This window comes from Pongo abelii, chromosome 19, assembly GCF_028885655.2.
Source record: "Pongo abelii isolate AG06213 chromosome 19, NHGRI_mPonAbe1-v2.0_pri, whole genome shotgun sequence".
Classification (NCBI taxonomy): Eukaryota; Metazoa; Chordata; class Mammalia; order Primates; family Hominidae; genus Pongo; species Pongo abelii.
Genome location: NC_072004.2, coordinates 58,277,922 through 58,293,881, shown reverse-complemented (window position 1 = coordinate 58,293,881; position 15,960 = coordinate 58,277,922). Strand labels below are relative to the sequence as shown.

Genomic DNA, 15,960 nt, shown 5'->3' with positions numbered 1-15,960 from the left:
GTTAATTAACAATATGATAAAACCAGCATTTCATAAGTCGTCACTTAACATATGTTTTAGCAATTATGTACTTAGTGGTTTGGATTCAGAATGCTAATAGAATAAAATTTTAATGAAGATATGATGCTATGAAAAATTTATTGAGACGAGTTCAGGTATGGCTGCCGTTAACATGCAGGAGACAAGCATCTCAGTTTGAAGGGTGAACCTCCCCAATGCCTCTCAGCACTGTGTGCTGCTCAGTCAGGAGGACCCAGGAGATCCTGAAATTGGCTGGTTCTTGACTCCCGTGAATTTCTCATGCAAAGATCCCTTCTTGGGTGTGGGGAGGGGTCCACACCCGCTGGCAGTCACTGAAGGTCCCTGTTCCCACCCTACCTCCAGACTTCTAGCAATCTCTGTGAATAAGGGGCAAGTTCAGAACCAGAGTCCATGATGTACCATCTCACCTTCTCCTAGAGAGTCTCCAAAATTTTTTAATTGTGCAGAAAAAAAAATTAGCATGCCGCCCCCAATATATCTTACCTAATTTTTAATTTATATGCATGTACTGCTATGTTAATATTCATGTATATTATAAAACCTATACAAATAGGACTATAATAGGATACATTAAGGATTTTATTTATTAATAATTAAAGTAATATTTTTATTACTTTAGAGAGCAATATGATTGAACATGCTGGTTTCAAAAAAGAATTCTTGATTTAACACTTCATGATCCAGCTCTAAAGGTTGGATTCTAAGTTTAGTTTATTTTGATACTTGGTTTTAATGCCTGGCATAACTGAAAAATACACCTCACAAGATAAACAGATCCCAGCGGAGGAAGCACGATTCACTGTGCTAGCTAAATCATGATATTAATTTTTCAACCCCATCCTCCAATTATGCAAAGGATTTTGTTGAAATTCAGCTTGTAAATTTCCATCTTCCCTGATGTCAATCAGTTTTTCATGCAAACTAATCAAGTGTTGCATTTTTATATTTTTAACAAATGGGTTCGAAATCCACTGAAATGTTCATGTTTTTTTTCAAATGAGTCTTTACAGTTCTGTTTCCGGATTTTAAACATCTGCAGATATGAGAACTTTTGTAGATGACCTAGTTACATCATTTTTAGCAACAAAAACACTAAACAATAGAAATATTTTCCAAACATTTGTTTTCAAAGCACTTTCTCTACGGTACCAGTTTCTGTTGAAAATCAGGTTCTTCCTCACTCACTTGGCTGCAACTTGTCCCATCTGATCAAGACATGTTTTTGGGGGTGTGATGTGGCTGGTTAGATGTCTTGCCTAACGGTATGGAAAGGGTTGGCTGACCATTTACTTTTGTGACATATGCTTGTATCATTAGTATTATCTCCAATCCATGTTTTCTTTGCAGTTACCTACTTTGTAAGGGTTGGTTTTCTTAAAGCCAGATCGCATAATCTATACCTCCATTTACTGGTTACCTGTAAACAGCACAAGGTACCAGCTGTGCTCAGGTGAGTAAATGAGGAGCCACTCTGGCCCCACCCTCATGGAAGCATTTCCTCTTTTCCTTTAGTGGCTTATAAGGACAAGTGTCTTGCTGACATAAGGACATGTGAAGGCACTGGGATTATTCAGTCATATGTTAAATGTTAGTGAAGCTGGAATTATTTCCAGGTGACAAAAATTAGGCCTTATACTTTTTTCCGTCTCCCAATGTTTCTTTTCTTTTTTTTTTTTTTTTTTTTTTTTGAGACGGGTCTCACTCTGTTGTCCAGGCCGCAGCGGCATAATCGATCTTAGCTTACTACAGCCTTGACCTCCTGAGCTCAAGCTTCCCAAGTAGCTGAGACCACAGGCACGTGCCACCACGTCAGGCTAATTTATTTTATTTTATTTTTTGTAGAGATGTGGTTTCACTGTGTTCCCCAGGCTGGTCTCAAACTTCTGAGCTAGAGCGATCTGCCTGCCTTGGCCTCCCCAAGTGCTGGGATCAGAGACGTGAGCCACCAAACCCAACCTCCCAAAGTTTGTTAACCCTAACTGAATCACTTGGGAGATTTTAAAACATACAGATGCTGGGGTGCTACCCCAGACCTAACTCAATTCTGAGGATGGGACCTGGACATCAGCATTTTGAAATTTTTTCCTGAGTGGCTCTGATGTAAGACTCACTATTGAGAAGCAATGTTCTAAACTGATACATCGTACATTTTAATTTGCATAAAATCACCTGTTAAAATGCAGATTCAGGTTCAGTGGGTCCAGGGTGGGGCCTGAGACTGCATTTCCAACCAGCTCCCTGGTGGTGTGGATGTGCTGATTGGTAGAATACCCTAAATAATGAGCTCCAGACTCTGCCGCCCCCTGTCCCCAGTAGCCTCCTCACCTCCTTCCTCCCTCTCCCTATCCCAGGCCTTTGCTGAAGAGCCAGGGAGCAGTCTCCGCTCCCTCCTGGCAGAGCCGCCACGCCAATCCAGCTGCCTGGGCTGCTGGTCACAGCTTCTCAGAGAAATCTGGCTTCCAGATGTTAAGAACAGTTCCTTAACAGCTGGAAGAATATGATAAAATAGGCCAGACCCCACCCCATGGTGAATAAGTATGTGTGTCTCATGCAAACCACTCATCAGAGGCACCTGATGGTCATCTGCCTGCCCACAGACCCCAGGCAGGTTTGCTGGCAGTGTAGCCGGGTGGGGTCATGGAGATGCTGGCAGGAATGACCCCTCTGTGGGGGGCGTGGAGGGAGCAGTGGGCACCCAGCCAGGGCTCTGTCAGTGGGACTGTTCTGAAACCATACCTCATAATAAAAGTCATATAATTTGTGGCAGCGCTGAAAACCTGCTTCCAAGTAGTGGTTTCTTGATGGAGTTTTGGAACCTTATCTGCGGCTGGTAACCATTCCCTGAGAACTTGTTGGAGAAAGGCGAGTGGGCACCTTAAGAAGGCTGCTGGGGAAGCTGAGTGCACCAGGGCGGGGGGCCAGCATGCCTGCACCCTGTGCAGCCAGGTGCAACACTCAAAGATTAATGGATGATTTGGGTTTGGTTTTTTTTTTAACCTAAATGGATGCACCTTAGGGTCTTTTTTTGAGTTGGAGTCTCGCTCTGTCACCCAGGCTAGAATGCAGTGGCATGATCTTGGCTCACTGCAACCTTCGCCTTCCAGGTTAAAGTGATTCTACTCAGCCTCCTGAGTAGCTGGGATTACAGGCATGCGCCACCACTCCTGGTTCATTTTTGTATTTTTAGTAGAGACGGGGGTTTCACCATGTTGGCCAGGCTGATCTTGAACTCCTGACCTCAAGTGATCCACCTGTCTTGGCCTCCCAAAGTGCTAGGATTACAAGCATGAGCCACCACCACGCCCAGCCCTCTTAGGGTCTTTTAAAAGTAACAAGGTGACCTAGGAACTCACTGCATGACTTGTTTTACCTCTCCCTGTCCTGAATCTTATCTCATCATGGTCGTTGGTAAAGCACCATGAACATCTACCTTACAGACGTGTCAAGTGGATTTTAACAAGTGAGGCTATACAGAGACAAAAGTAAGCATGTGTGGAGATAGAGATTGGGCTAGGGGAGAAATAACAAGGCTAGTTTGACTGATAGGAGGGGCTAGCTATCTTCTCAGAAGTGCAGGTGTTTTTAAGCAATCCTGACTGGTGAGGTGGATCATTTGTCTCACAGAGGAGGATACTAAGGGTCAGAATGGTTGAATAACCTGCTCAGAGTCATGCAGCCAGTTGTGCTGGAGCCAGGATTTGAGCCCAGATCTACCCAGCTCCAAAATCTAAGCCCTTTTCCACCCACCTCAGTGGGGACATTAAGTAGATTGAAACTCCCTCTTAGCTTGTGTGTTGCTCACTGCATGGATGAGGCTGGAGGATGAATGTGAGAGAAGGTGGCAGATTTGAAACCCACTCTTCAGTGGAGTAGCTGGGGGTACCAACCCAAATACCCACCTCCAGAGGGAAGAACTTCCAGCTGATACCCCATCTCCCCTGAGCTCAGAAAGCCCTGAGTTGAGAATCCTTGAAGGCCATGCTCCCTCAGTTGGAGCTCGTCAAAGCCACCCCGGGCTCTGTGGTTTCCAGAGCAGATGCGGAGGCGGCACGTCCTCGTGCCCTTGCTCCAGCTGCGCACACGACCTCAGCCTCTTCTGCCCCACTGGGCGCGAGCTGCAGTCCTGGCACCTTCTGCTGGGGTCCTGATCTGAGCCAGTTGTCTAGCGATTTAATTTGGTGAATTTACCACTGCGTCCCAGAGTTTATATTGGCACTTAACAGCAGTAATATGTTTCTCTCTCGCCAAGAACTGACTATTTTCCCGACCAAGATGGAATACCACACACAAAAAATAGGTTTGTGAACTAATCTGCTGCCCTGACAAGTGTCATTCACAGAATCACTGCTATAGAGCGCACTCGGAATTAAATGAGGTTGGGGTTGTCTGGCCTGGATCACAGGTGCTTTTTCCCACTCAGTTAACAAGAGTCTGGGATGAGACACCCTTTCCCTGCAGCCGCAGGCACTTTCAAATCACACTATCAGTATTCATGACAGATTTCTCTCTTAGAAAAATGGTTTCAGGATGGTTAGAGGTCTCTCTCTCTCTTTTCCCTTCTAACCTCCCTTTCTTCCCTCCTGGGTGTTTCTTTTTAGGATGCCCCCACCCTATCTGTCCTTACAAAATGCAGCTCTGTAAACATTTGTCTAATTTCACAAGCTCAGGGAGGTGCCCCCATCAGTTAAAAAAAAAATCTCCTAGTGCCTGATGCCTGTTTGAAATTCTAAAGTGGAACTTAATTGCTTTCACATAAGGATTTGATTCGGGCAAACTGCCCATACCTCTGGGAGTAGAAGCAGGATCTGTCATTTACACTTTAGTCTGAATGGGTTCCTGAACCTGGGAGAAAACAGCTTTGTCTTTCCCTGGTCTGCCTTGGATGTCAGAGGCTTCTTAAAGACAGCATTATTGAGGGGCATGGTGGCTCATATTTGTGATCCCAGCCCTTGGGGAGGCCAAAATGGGAGGATCACTTGAGGCCAGGAGTTCGAGAGCAGCCTGGCCAACATGGCAAAACCCCATCTCTTTAAAAAAAAAAAAGTTTCCCACTTGATGTAAGAAAGGTCCTCAAAATTCTCTTTCCTGTGGTGAGTTCTAGATTCTCTTTTACCATATGGTCTCCACTTAGCTTGTCCTGAATTGGGAAGCATAGGGCAGAGTCAGGCTTGCCTCAGCATCAGAATTACCAGAAACCTGGGTAAAAACACAGTTCCTGGGCAACACCCACTGAGACCACTGAGACCGTGTTAGGAGCTGGCAGAGCCCAGGGATCTGCATTTTTGACAAGCCCTTCCCCCATGAGAGATTCTGCTGCAGGACCACACCCAGAAGCACTGGTCTAGGAGCACACTTGGCCTTCACCCCCACCTTGATATATTGTCTAGGAGCATCCATAAATAAATGGTCACCAGGTTATGGTGGCCAACTGAAAAAACTCTTTGTAAGTAAAGCCTGATGAAACACTTGGTGGTTCATGGTTGGCGCCTGACTTTTAGAAGGTTTCTCCTCACATTTCAAGGTCAAGGGTTGGCCAGCGCATCCCTGAGCTGAAAAGGAAAGAAAAGCACCTTTCCAGTTGAGAAATTGGCTCCCCTCTGGCAAATGCCGCCAACGTAGCTTAATATTAATTTAGGGAATGCAGTCTTGTGCAGTTCCATGGAACTAGATTGGAAATCTGATAGTGCCATTTCTGTTATCTGATTCCTCACACACCTGAGATCACTCCCCGCCCCCCACCCAATTCCCCCCAGCCCCAAAGGTGGCTGCAGAGGCGCAGGTGTGAGCTGGCTCACTAAGTCACTTTCCCCCTCCTGATTAAGTGTGTGGGGGAATAAAGGAGACCCGTGTCGACTCACGCCGATCTCTGCCTTGCCTGTGCTTGAGCCACTTGTAATTCCCGGCAGCCCCAGCCAGCTCTGCAAGGCAGAAAGAAATATGACCAGGCAAGTTGAGAAAATAAATTAAACTAAGTGTCAACTTTTCTTGTTTCTCTCCTCATTATTAAGAGATGGAATGGGGCTCGTTTATCAAGCAGGGGGGAGAAATTAATTGACACGGCTTTAATATCATGATGTCTGGCGTGTCTGGTCACATTCCTTCATTTTTTGGAAAGGCATTTTATTATAGTTTACAGCAACCAGCTGCCAAACTACTGGTGTAAACGAGGAAGCAGGTGCATGAAGGATGCCACAGTGGAGGGGCTGCGATGCCGCCCTGGAGGGGACGGAGACATGGCAGAGAAGGAGGGCCAGTTCAGAAGGGACCCCAAAGAGAGGCTGCTTATTTTGGGGAGAGGGAGGAAGAAGGATATCAGGGAGGAGGGAGGGCTGTGCTAAGAGGGCATGCCCGCAGACCCCTCGAATCCATCACGGGCTTGTTTACTGGCCACCAGGAGGGCAGTCTCAAGTATCTGCCTCTGATGGCCTCCTGACCTCGAAGTCTTTGTTCTTAATCATCCCTGAGGCTGGGTGCTGTGTACAGCTCAGGTCAGCGTGCCTGCCCCTTTTCTTTCTTCTTAATAAGGCCAGGGAAGTGAGCACTTCTCTGTCCATCCCTCCAGGGCAGCTGACTCATTTGAGAGCCAGTTTGCTGCAAAGAAACTTCTAGCATCGAGTCTGGTATCCCAGTCCTACTTCAGGTACGTCTGCGGTTGGGGGTCTGGAAAGGTTCAGAGAAGTCACTCTGCTGTGCTCATCCTAGTTAGACTGGCTTAGGAGATACTCTAGCTGTTTTTCTGTGTGAAGGTCTTCTTTGCTGTATATCTCTGAAAATCCTCAGTGCCTCCTTCCCTGCTCTTATATTTAAGAAATCAGATACTTCAGGGTGCAGGGGAAGCCAACATAGAGCTGAAGTGGTTGGCCATATCTTTCCCCACTCTCTCCTTGCCCTCTGTCTGCCAGGTTGTAAGAACCAAGGGCTCTTGCCTATTTCATAGATGTTCTTACAGGGAAACATGACAGAGACAGGGTTCAGGGGTGCAGTTGTTGGACAAGGTAGGAATGATGAGTATGGAACAGTCTGCCTTCACATGAAGAAGGTGGGCTGCAGGGGAGAGAACACAGGGTCCCATCGGGGCCTCAGTTCTTCGTCTGTAAAGTGGGAACAATCATTTCTATTCATACTCCCCAGGGTGGGGCTGGGAGTGAAGATTGAGTTATAGATTGGCTGCTCAGTGACGGCAGATGAGCTTTCTCTTTTTAACATTATTATTGGAATGTGGACTGATCCTCAATAACTGCCTTTGGGAAGCAGATGTGAGTTGTAATGGAAGGAATCCTAGCCCTTCCTACCTTGCAAAGTCCACATTGGCACCTGGATGTAAAAGCACACACAGCCTGATCATCACCCACCCTTTCCCAATACCTAGTGTCTGAAAACGCCCAGGAACTTCTAATGGCGACTCCAATTGGCTCTCACTGAAGCCAAAGTATTGTGCAGTGATTTCCCAACATGGCAGCCAGTAATCAGAAACATGCTGCTGCTTTTGAAAAGGTAGCCTGTTTTTTTTCTTGGAACATACTGATCTTCTGAGTTATATTTTTCTTAGAGCAAAGCCAAGGCATGTGATGCCACCTCCCCATGCCTGCCATGCATCTGTGCACACTACTCATCGCTTCTGCACTTCCAGGTGGGGCCTCAAATCTTCCAGGTTTAGGGTTGCAGGACAGCTGACTTGCCAAACCTGCCATAGCTCATGGAGGTGACCTAGAAATGTTCCGCATTGGGGCTGGGGACAGCCCGAGGTGTGGGGTTGCCAATGGATGCACAGCCACCTGGGGCTTGACTTGTGACGATGCAAGCACACCACCATGCCTCCTTGCCAGGCCGGCCCCTCTCATGCTCTCTGAGCCATATGGCCACCAAATCCATCCCTGAACACTTACTGATCCAAAGAAGACCCTGACAGTCTTCTCCAGAAAAGTAGAGGGGAGTATGAAAGTAACTTGGGGTACCACTCCTGGGTTCAGTTCCTGCCTCTGGTTTAGCGGCCATGTCACGATGGATGAGTCACTGAACTGTGCAGAACATTTGAGCACAATGACAGTAGCAGAGCCTGCCCTGCTTCTCGCAGAGTTGCCTTGGGGACCAGGTAGGAGGATGGATGAAAAGGATTTTCAAACCAGAAAGTGCTCCCCACACCCAAACCCAAGGGATTCATTTGTGCTGAAAGCAACCCATGAATATTGCTTTCCCCAAATACTGGGTTATTAGCAAGAGAGGGAAGTTGCATGAGTTATAAATATTCTTAAGTACACATACCTTAAATTTCTCATGGGATACTCAGAATAAATTTGACAATCTGGGGTTTTTTCCTCCCTCATTTTTTTTCTCCATTAACCAAGTGTGTTAACTCATGACTTGCATTGATTTTCACTGAAGGTGCATTAGTTACTATGTGATTGCCCATTAGTGTTCATTGACCTATATGATAAGAGAAGAAAATTATTTTTGAGGCTAGGAAGAGGCTGTTCCCATCTTTCTCTCTCTGACCTAAAAAAAAATTCTCTTGTAAGTTAACTGTCAATGTTCCTCAGTGACTGCGTTTGGGGCAGGTCATTTTAATTTTGAGGTATCTCATTTTCAGATTTCGATCTTCTTCTTCTGTGTATGTGGTCTTTTGTAGCTTTGTATTATTCAGATGAATATTTAGTTTTGTTCATTTGGATAAAAGAGGGGGAAAAGGTTTGACTGTTAAATACTTATCTCTTAAATAGCGCTTACTCATTAGTTTCTAATAATAGCTTCATTCAAGAGAATGCTAGAATTTCATTTTTAAATGCTCCCTGTCAACTGCTACCCTATTAATATCCATTTTTAAACCACTGGTGTTTAGGGTTAATCTTCCCACCACCTTCTTTGTCCCAGCTTTGCTGACTTCTAGAGCCCCTTGGAAGTGTGGGGTGCAGTTAAGGTGGGGGCTTTAGGAGAGGCGGGGCAGGTGCCACTTTGCTGATGCCAGGTGAAAAGGGTTTCTTTGGTGAACTAGTCTCTTGTCCCCCAAGTTCTGGCCCTTTGTTTCCCCCACCTCCCCTAGTTGTCAGTCCCTGGGTCTCCTCTCCATTCTGGGTGGTGGCTTGAGTGAGTTTAAATGCCCAGGGGAGGAGTTCTCCGGTTCTTAGGACCAAGGGAGATGAGCAGTGGATGTTCACAGGGGTAACCCAGAGGGCCCCGATGGAGTGCCAGCCCTCACAGACTCGCCATAGATTAGAGTCCTCACTCTGCCAGGGGCTGGAGCAGGACCCCTGCTTCTGCCTGCTGCTTTTACAGGTCCAGAGAGGCAAAGGGACCCGCTGGGGCACATAGCTTGTTATCTGGCCCCTTGCTGAGTGAGGATAATTGTGTGTTTCTTTTACCTGGCTGCTACAACTCAGTTTGATGGGCCTTCATGAGGCTCTATTTCTGATTCTGCATGGGGCCCTCTTTTAGAGCAATGAGAAGGAAATAATCACAACTCCCTGTCCTCCAGCTCTCCCAAATCTCCTGTACATTCAGTAGATTGTTCAAAAGACCATGATGCCTTGAAAACATATGTCAAATAAAACAAGCCAGGTACAACAGTACAGGACATATAGTGTATGATGCCACTTATATGGGAAAATTCATAGTCAAAACAAGTAAAATATAGGCCGGTATGGTGGCTCATGCCTGTAATCTCAACACTTTGGGAGGCTAAGGCAGGAGGATCACTTGAGCCCAGGAGTTTTGAGACCAGCCTGGGTAACATGGTGAAACCCCATCTCTACAAAAAAATTACAAAAAATTAGCCAGGCGTGGTGGCACACACCTGTAGTCTCAGCTACCTGACAGCCTGAGATAAGAGGATTGCTTAAGCTTGGGAGATCAAGACTGCAATGAGCCAAGATTGTTCTACTTCACTCTAGCCTGAGTGACAGGGGTCTGAGACCCTGTCTCAAAAAAAAAAAAAAGTAAAATAGAGGTTACTAGGGCTGGGGGAGGGGGAAATGGGGAGTTATTTAACGGGTACAGAAGAGGTCAGGAGGTGGATACTGGTGATGGCTGCACAGCATTTTAAGTGTACTTAATGCCACTGAATTGTGTGATTAAAAATGGCTACAATGGCCGAGCACATTGGCTCGCGCTATAATCCCAGCACTTTGGGAGGGTGAGGCGGGCGGATCACCTGAGGTCAAGAGCTCGAGACCAGCCTGGCCAACATGGTGAAACCCCGTCTCTACTAAAAATACAAAATTAGCCAGGTGTGGTGGCGTGTACCTGTAGTCCCAGCTACCTGGGAGGCTGAGGCAGGAGAATCACATGAGCCCGGGAAGTGGAGGTTGCAGTGAGCCAAGATCGCGCCACTGCACTCCAACCTGGGTGACAGAGCGAGACTCCACCTCCAAAAAAAAAAAAAAAGGCTAAGTTGGTAAATTTTAAGTTGTGTATATTTTACCACAATAAAATACTTATTTCGGAAAAGAAGGCTGTGATGCCAAAAGGATTTTTCCCACCCATCACTCTATCCCAAATTTCTGACCCCATTGTTTTTGTCCTCCACTGCTCATTTTAATTCATTTTGGGGGTTATTCACCACTAAGTTACTAATTCATTGTAAATGCTAATGCATCTGTGAAATAAAAATGATTATATGTTAAGGAATAACACTTATTGATAATTAAGTGTTCTGTTGCTTCTTTGCTTTCCCCAAATGGAATAAATAAATATTTTAGACATAATCAAGTTTGTTTTCTCTGCTCAGGCCAAACAGACAGAGATGTTGAAGTGATATAGGTCTTTAAAATACTGCAAATGAGTCTTGACATCGCTGAATTGTTATGCATCCAGGGTACATAGGCTTGAAATCCAGGCTGTCTCGTTTTATCAGGAAAATCATTTTTGTGATACTTGAATTTTGAGTCCTGTGGGGTTAGGAAAAGGACCAGCAGGGAGAATATCAGAGTCAGAATTTGAGATGATGCCCTCAGTCTTGCCCCGACCCTTCCTGGTGCAACAGTCTGCATTTTAATTCCTGTCTCCTAGCTCAGTCGCCCTTCTTCCCATCTCAGAGTGGGAAACTGGGGCATCAGAGAGTCCTGAATGGTATGAAGGTGATTTGTGCAGTGGACCAGGAAGGAGTTGGTTTGCAGCAGGAAAGCAGCTTCCATGGCAGGGAACTCAGCCATGGCCTGCCATGGTGATTGGACTTACTCTGGCCTGTATTCTAGGATCAAGTGTGGATCTTTGCTTAGCTGCAAGGTGGCTTTAAACTAGGCTGTCCTCTGGCTCGTGGGGCGGTGCCCTTCAGCGGTGGCACTGGCTTCATGTTCTTTCCCCATAGCCAGGATGGGTTTTTCTCATTCATCCACTCTCTCCCGCCTTCAGTCCAGAGCAGCATGATTGACCAAGTCAGCAGGCCTGGCGGGAGGAGGTCGTGTGCGGCCCCCCTGTGTGGGATATGGAGGCAGCTGAAACCTAGAACCTTGCTGTATTAGTATTAGTTTTCTGTGGCTGCCATAACAAATCACCACAAACTTGGTGGCTTAAAACAACAGAAACTTCTTGTCTCACAGTTCTGGAAGCCAGCGCTGCACTCCCCTAAGAGGTTCTGGGGACAGTCGTTCCTTGCCTTCTGGAAGAGCAGCGTCTCAAGACTCCAGGTGTTCCTGGTTTGTGGCGGTACCACTCCGTTCTCTGCCTACCTGTGTCTTCACACGGCCTTCTTCTCTTTCTCTGTGTCTCAAATATCCCCGGTTTGTCTTTTAAGGACACCTGTCATTGGATTTAGGGCCCACCCTAAATCCAGGATAATCTCTTCTCAAGATTCTTAATTAAATTACATTTGCAAAAGCTCTTTTTCCAAATAAGGTCACATTCATAAATTCCAGGGATTAGGACATGGGTGTATGTTTGCAGGGCCACTATTCATCCTGCTACACTTGTCCTAATTAGCAGTGAGGTTCCCTAGAAACTGGCCTATCCTGGCTTTTGTTTTATTTGCAAGGTGCCTGGGCGTGGGGGCTGGGGCAGAGGGGTGACCTTCAAAGACAGACGAGACCCAGAGTGCCCCGCAGGCTGGAAGTGAGGGGTGAGAGGGAGAGGCTGTCCCTGCATGGGATCCTCTGACTCGTGCCTGTTCGGGAATTGTGCAAGCAGAGGGCCATTGCCTTGTTGCTCTCCATGTCCTTCACAATGCCTAGCACAGGTGGCAGCTGGTAAACACAGAAGGAAGAGCAGTATCAGTCTTGAGGCAAAGCAGTGACTCAAGTGGATTAGCAAGATGCTCGGACCCTGGAGGAGCAGAAATGGCTCATTCATTCACTCACTCAGCACTTGGTGTGTGTTAGGGGCCCTGTTCCATCCTGAGGACCCTTAGAGAACAAGACCCCAGCATCACCCTCTTGCAGGGCGCTCTGGCTTGAAGGCACGCTGGCCAATTTCCGTGGCCTCCGAAGTGCTGCCCCTCCCTCCCTGTGGGATTGCGGGAGGGCGCTGGCTCTTAATCCATTCTCCTGGGGCCAGTTAGGTTCTGGGCCCTAGGGGGGTGGGAATGGGGGAAGGAGATTAACCAAAAAGATTAAGTTCCTGGCTGAGTGCTCCAGGGGTCCTTGACTGGGTGGGAGTTTTAACCTGATGTTTTTAGGGCTCCTCCCAACCCAGGATTCCTGAGACATACCCCAGTAGGGTGAGCTGAATGCCCTCAGGAAACTGAAAGTGCTTAAAGGAGCGCTTGAGGAACAAATACCCCAAAGCCCAAAGAGAAGTGGCTTGGGGACGTGTCGGTGTGGCTCTTCTCCAGCTCTGCAATGATCAGTGGGACCAAGGGCCAAGGAGAAGGAGATGCCCAAAGAGAGGGAATAGGATAGCATTCCCAGCAGCTTTATCTCAAAGGACCTGGTTTAGGGGGCAGGGGGTATAAACCTGGTGAAAGGTTTTTTTGTTGGACAGCATTTCAAACAACATATGTCGGATGTCTGCTTCAGGCCTCTGAGGTAACTGAGAACCTAGCTTTTACTGGGTGACACACGGAGAAACTCGGCATCTTTGAGCCCCTCCAGCAGACACTCATGTCCACTTTATGGTATGTCTGATGCTGCCTTATGTATCTACAACAGGCTGGACTGTGTATGCTGGGAGCACTGGCCCAGTATTTAGTGTGTGGTGGTAGCAAATGACATGATAAAGATCACGATTGCTGTGTTTCATGGTCCTAGCCCTCTGTTTTACTGGAAATGGTTTGAGAGCAGAGAGTAGCCTTTTTTATTCTCATACCGAAGAATCTGCTAGTCCCTGCAGGAGCTATGCTAAAGGAGCTCCACATATCAGCTTCCCATTTCCCGGTGTTCCTTAGAATTCGGTGGTGTTAGAGTTGGATGCATGAGAGTCAGAAGGGACCTGAGAAATTCCCTCTCCGTCTTGTGTTGCAGGGACCCAAAATAGACACAGAGTTTGAAAAGGAAGCATCTGTATTTTACTCATTGACTGGAAACACAGTTATCATAATATGATTGTGATAGAACAGCCATTCAGTTTTCGTCTTCCTGCTTGGTGTGTCTGGCTTAGTGTTCAGCCAGGTTCATACCTTTGGGGAGAAGAGTGTCTTAGTTGGGGCGGCTATAATGAAGTACCAAGGTCTAAGAAAAATGATTTATTTCTCACAGTTCTGGAAGCTGGCAGTTAAGAGCAGAGTGCCAGCATGGTCATTTCTGGGAGGGCCCCCCTTCCTGTGTACAGACAGCTGCCTTCCTATTGCATCCTCGCATGGTAGAGAGAAAAAAACAAGCTTTCTAGTGTCTTTCTGTAAGGGCACTAATTCCATTTATGAGGGCCCCATCCTCACGAACTCATCACCTCCCAAAGGCCTGAACTCTTAATACCATCACATTGGGAGTTTGGATTTCAACATGAATCTGGGTCGGGGGTCGGGGGGCAGCAAGGGGCAGCCACAAACATTCAGATGGCAGCAGACAGCCTTGTGAATCCTGATTTGGGTTGTCACAGGAGGTGTGAAACCCAGGGTCCAGTTCTACCACCTTCATTTGCAGATGCAAAAGTTGAGGCTCAGAGAGGGGAAGGGGCTTCCCCAGATTAAACATAAAGTAGATGCACAGTGAGAACTGGAAGCCAGGTCTCAGTCTCTCCATCAGTGTGTCTGCCTCCATGGCCTGTGCTCCCTCGCCATGTTAGCGCTACCACGTGGCAGCTGCATCCCATCCAAGGAGGGTGCAACCCTGCGTGGGGCCATGTGGTAAAGCAGCACTTACTGAGTGGGGTCACAGATGGGGCCACATGCTGGAAACGCTGTCGGAGGCGGGAGGAGAAGAAAGAAAGGGGCAGGAGGGTAGGGAGAGGAACTGAGGATACTGAGCCGCAGTCGCCTGCCAAAATTCTTCAGTGCAGCTTGTCTAGCAAAGCCGGTCTCCAGCCGAGTAAATACAGTGGATAGCTGACGGGCCGACAGCAGGCATCAAACAGTCTTAAACTGCCCCAAATCCAGAGCGCTTTTGAAGCAGCAGTATAAAAAGGATGCCTGCGCGGAACAGAGGCCTGAAACTTTTAATAGTTTCTTCCAGGCCTCAGGATGTCCTGATGAGGTATTAGAGGAAGTAATTCAGGAAGAAAAGGACAAATAACCGCCTCCGTCTGGAGGCCGACCCGAGGGCTGGCCAGGGCTGCTCGCGGAAAGGGCAAGCGTGGCCCCGCAGTGATCCACGAGGCTCTCGTTAGCCCACCCGCCTGCTGCGGTGCACAGAGCCGCGGGGCTCTGACCCTTGTAAATAACAGACAAGTAAATTTCTTGTTTGCTTCGGGGCAAATGTAAACCACACAGTGCCCGCTGCATGTGGGTGAAATCATTAACTTTTCCTCGCTGTTGGAAGGGTGCTCGGTACAAATTAGAAATCATTGCCTCCAACCTCAAGGCCCTCCCAAGGATCCGCCTAGCTACCCGCAGACCAGGAGGCTGTCAAGACCTCAGGATGTCAGAGAAAAACCTGGGCCTGCCAGAACTGAACTCACCCCGCCTCTCTTTGTTTTTTCTTCTCTCTCTTTTCCTTTAGGGTTTGGCTTTGTCACTTTTGAGAATGAAGATGTTGTGGAGAAAGTCTGTGAGATTCATTTCCATGAAATCAATAATAAAATGGTAAGTGTGTAGGGGTTGCGCTGAAATGGAACGCCCCCTTCCTCTACGTACACACCCCGTCTTGCAGACTGCTCCAGCCCATCATCAGGCTGGAGTGGGCAGGAGTGGGGAGGGGGCTAGATGTTCAGGGTCCAGGCCTGTGAACAGTAGCAGTTGTTTCATACTGAGGTGGACAAACTCTATAAAGGGCCAAGTCATGAATATTTTCAGCTTTGCAGGCCATACAGCTGACTGCAACTACCCAGTTCTGCTGGGTAGCATCCATAGGCAATGCATACATGAAGGAGTGGGGCTGTGTTTCAATAAAGCTTTGTTTATGGACACCAAAATATGAACTTTATATAATTTTCACAGATCACAAAATATTAATTTTTTAACCACTTAAAATGTAAAAACCAGGCCAAGCATGGTGGCTCACACCTATAATCTCTGCACTTTAGAAGGCCAAGGCAGGAAAATCACTTGAGGCCAGGAGTTTGAGACCAGCCTGGGAAACACAGCCAGACCTCATCTCTTAAAAAAAAAAAAAAAAAAAAAAAAAAATTAGCTGGGTGCAGTGCACCTGTACCCCACCTACTCAGGAGGCTGAGGTGGGAGGATCACCTGACCCTGGGAGGTTGAGGCTGCAGTGAGCCATGATCACACCACTGCACTCCAGCCTGGGCAACAAAGCGAAACCCTGTCTCAAAAAAAAAATAAAAATAAAATGTAAAAACCATTCTTAATTCTTGGACTTTAAAAAACAGGCAGAGGGGCTGGATTTGACCTATGAGTCGTAACTTGCTGACACCTGGCTTAGGATATTCTTTTGCTGTGCA

General features: G+C 47.2%; 1 protein-coding gene across 7 annotated transcripts in view; it reads left to right on the top strand.

Moving 5' to 3' along the window:
• The window catches only part of MSI2 (musashi RNA binding protein 2), a 429,533-nt gene that overhangs the window by 326,778 nt on the left and 86,795 nt on the right, over positions 1–15,960 (top strand). For all 7 annotated transcript variants that reach the window (XM_024234809.3, XM_024234807.3, XM_054535667.2 and 4 more), the window contains one exon: positions 15,060–15,142. In XM_024234809.3, coding sequence (XP_024090577.2) covers positions 15,060–15,142 — 83 coding nt within the window. The remainder of the gene's footprint in view (positions 1–15,059; positions 15,143–15,960) is intronic.